We start from the raw sequence: 3,397 nt of genomic DNA, 5'->3' as shown, positions 1-3,397 counted from the left end.
GGCAGTGTGCCCAGGCGGCCAAGAAGGCCAATGGCATCCTGGCCTGTATCAGAAACAGTGTGGCCAGCAGGAGCAGGGAAGTGATCGTGGCCCTGTACTCGGCACTGGTGAGGCCGCACCTCGAATACTGTGTTCAGTTTTGGGCCCCTCACTACAAGAAGGATGTTGAGGTGCTGGAGCATGTCCAGAGAAGGGCAACGAGGCTGGTGAGGGGTCTGGAGAACAAGTCTTATGAGGAGGGGCTGAGGGAGCTGGGGTTGTTTAGCCTGGAGAAAAGGAGGCTGAGGGGAGACCTCATTGCTCTCTACAACTACCTGAGAGGAGGTTGTAGCGAGGTGGGTGTCGGTCTCTTCTCCCAAGGAACAAGCGATAGGACGAGAGGAAATGGCCTCAAGTTGTGCCAGGGGAGGTTTAGATTGGATGTAAGGAAAAATTTCTTTCCTGAAAGAGTGGTTAAACATTGGAACAGGCTGCCCAGGGAAGTGGTTGAGTCACCATCCCTGGAGGTATTTAAGAGACGTGTAGATGCAGCACTTAGGGATATGGTTTAGTGGGCATGGTGGTGTTGGGTTGATGGTTGGACCCGATGATCTTGGAGGTCTTTCCAACCTTAATGATTCTATGATTCTAGTCCAACCCCCCTGCTGTGGGCAGGGACATCTTTCACTAGATCAGGTTGCTCAAGATGAAGCGGATCTTTTTGTTTGTATCCATGCATTCTAATATTTTTATAAAATGGCTTGGTAATTATGGTCAACTATAGCTATTTAAAAACTTACATGTGCAATATAGCAATAGGTGTAGAGAAATATTGTGACTGCTAATGTAGTATGAACCTTCTTGCCCTGAGTGGCTTTTTTCCCCTAAAAAAATGCAGAGCTAAAACTGAAGATAAAATACTATTTAGCATATCTTTGATAACTGTTCAGACAGTTCTGTATATTTCAGGGCTTCAGTGTGACATATAATTTGATCCATTGGTGTACTCATACTTTTTTTCCAGAGTTTTCATGTCTTTTAGAAGTCTCTTTTTTTCCCTTTCAAATTATAGTGTCTTCTATGAAGACTGGTCTTTTATGATGGATGAAGAACGTTCTAGTATGATCCCTACGATGGCAGCTGGTCAGACTTTCTCTTAAATGCTACTGTTCTTGGAAAACTATTTCATTTTGGGATGTTATGTCTGTTTCTGGTTGCAAGGAGCTTCTCTAACATACCCTTTGCTTATGCGGAGAATGTATGTCAGACGCACATTCAGGGTGAATAGTCAAGATGTTATGCCAATTTATGCTATGAATTGATGAACTGTTAAAACACTGGATCTGTCCTTCCTACAGTTCAAAAGTCTTTCACATAAATTTTCTAACTCTTCATCAGTCAAGGTTAACTTTTTTTTAAAAAGCTAGCGCAATTTAGAGAAAACAAAATGGGCTATCCTGACTAGAACAGAGCAATGATAGACTTTTATAGTAATACCCAAATTTTAGGCAAATACATGGGAGGAGAATAAGAGTAAGGAGTGATAACTAATAACTTACTTTTCTAGAGTTTGACCACAGAAGTGGTGTACCTTTTACACCCCTTTTCTCAGATACGTGGTCACATGCTTTGTTCTGCAAGACAGGGTTCACAGGAGTTTTTGTTAATAGAATATAGGAATCAACAAATATTAAAGTTGCAGTGAAATGGGTTTAAATAAAAGGTTATAAATAAACGAGTTCACAGTACTTACTGCTTATTTAATGCGCAGCTGAACAGCCATCAAGATAAATTCAGAACTGATTGCATCAGCTTGAATATCATCTAAAAAAGACTGAATGGTACATGAAAGAATAAGAATTCATGCATGGAGAACTGTGGGAAATTTTGGGGGAAAAATGTTTTACATGTCATAGAACCTAAGGTTTAACAAAGCTATCTTCGTAACTTTCGTATGAAGTATATAGTGGGTTTTTGGTCTTTTTTTTCCCCTTTCTTTTATCTGAAGGTCTGAACTCCATTCTTTTTGCAATCAACATTGATAATAAGGATTTAAATGGGCAGAGTAAATGCACACCCACCGTGTCCGATTTGTTAAAGGAGTCAACGCAAAATGTAACCTCATTATTGAAAGAATCCACTCAGGGTGTTAGCAGCCTTCTTAGAGAGATAACTGCATCATCTGCTGTCTCGATTCTGATAAAACCTGATCAAGACACTGACCCACTTCCTGTTCTCTCAAAGAATGTAAATGCTGGTAAGCATTTTTGCAATGTTAGTGTCACTCAGACACTTTCCAGTTCCAATTGTATACTGTTATGAATGCACCTCCAAAATATCTTCTAAAATCTGAATTATGTAAGGCATATAAAATAAAGATAGTAGTTAAAGATTTAAAAGCTCATGTGTATGGAAAGATAATGAAATGCCTTGATCTAAGTGTTTTTTTCTTTACTAAACTCATTTAGTACATGAGTTCTTTTAAGAAAAAAAAACAAGTGTATTACATTGTTTCTCTTTTCTAAACTACGTAAACCTTTATGTTGCTACTAGATTTGAAATATAAAAAAGATCGAAAAAAGAAGAAGAGAGTGACAAATATTATCTCATTTGATGAAGAGGAAGATGAGCAGAATTTGGGGGATGCCACAAAGACTCTAATTACAGGAGAAAGTTCAGAGGAGAGTGTAGACAGATCTTCAGTTTTTGTATTACCCTCATTTGAAAGCACTCTTGGAAAAAATTTGAATGGGAATGAAAGTAGCCATTCGTGGAAGAGCAATTCAGTATTCATGAATGGAGAGTACGAATACCAGAAACTAGATGTGAAGAGCATTGATGATGAAGATGCAGATGAGGATGAGCTATATGGGAAAACGTTAAGAAATAAAGGCACAGAAGGTGAAACTGAAGCTTCTGAAAAGTAAGTAATGTTGCAGGAGTCAGTGGTAAATTTTCCATGCTTCCCCCCTGCCTCCCCTTCCTTCATGGTGTCCTGGTTTCGGCAGGGATAGAGTTAATTTCCTTCCTAGTAGCTGGTACAGTGCTGTGTTTTGGATTTAGGATGAGAACAAAGTTGATAACACACGGATGTTTTAGTTGTTGCTAGGTAATGCTTACACTAGCCAAGGACTTTTCAGCTTCCCATGCTCTACCGACTGAGAAGGCTGCAGGTGCACCAGAAGCTGGGAGGGGGCACAGCCAAACTGGCCCAAGGGACATTCCATACCATGTGACATCATGCTCAGTACATAAACTGGGGAAAGCTGGCCGGGGGGGCCGCTGCTCGGGAACTGGCTGGGCATCGGTCGGCGGGTGGTGAGCAATTGTACTGTGCATCACTTGCTTTGTGTATTATCATTATTATCATATTATTATTATTTTATTTCAATTATTAAACTGTTTTTATCTCAACCCA

At 40.0% G+C, this 3,397-nt stretch overlaps 1 protein-coding gene across 1 annotated transcript in view; it reads left to right on the top strand.

Annotated features, from left to right (window-relative positions):
• The window catches only part of SNX29 (sorting nexin 29), a gene marked incomplete at its 5' end in the record, with an annotated part of 133,873 nt that overhangs the window by 15,721 nt on the left and 114,755 nt on the right, over positions 1 to 3,397 (top strand). The window contains 3 exons of the mRNA XM_009324816.1: positions 1,052 to 1,122; positions 1,988 to 2,236; positions 2,533 to 2,902. Of these exons, the coding sequence (XP_009323091.1) occupies positions 1,052 to 1,122; positions 1,988 to 2,236; positions 2,533 to 2,902 (690 nt within the window). The remainder of the gene's footprint in view (positions 1 to 1,051; positions 1,123 to 1,987; positions 2,237 to 2,532; positions 2,903 to 3,397) is intronic.

The sequence above is a fragment of the Pygoscelis adeliae genome, unplaced genomic scaffold (genome assembly GCF_000699105.1).
Source record: "Pygoscelis adeliae isolate BGI_AS28 unplaced genomic scaffold, ASM69910v1 Scaffold85, whole genome shotgun sequence".
NCBI lineage: Eukaryota > Metazoa > Chordata > Aves > Sphenisciformes > Spheniscidae > Pygoscelis > Pygoscelis adeliae.
This window is presented reverse-complemented; position numbering and strand designations above follow the sequence as displayed.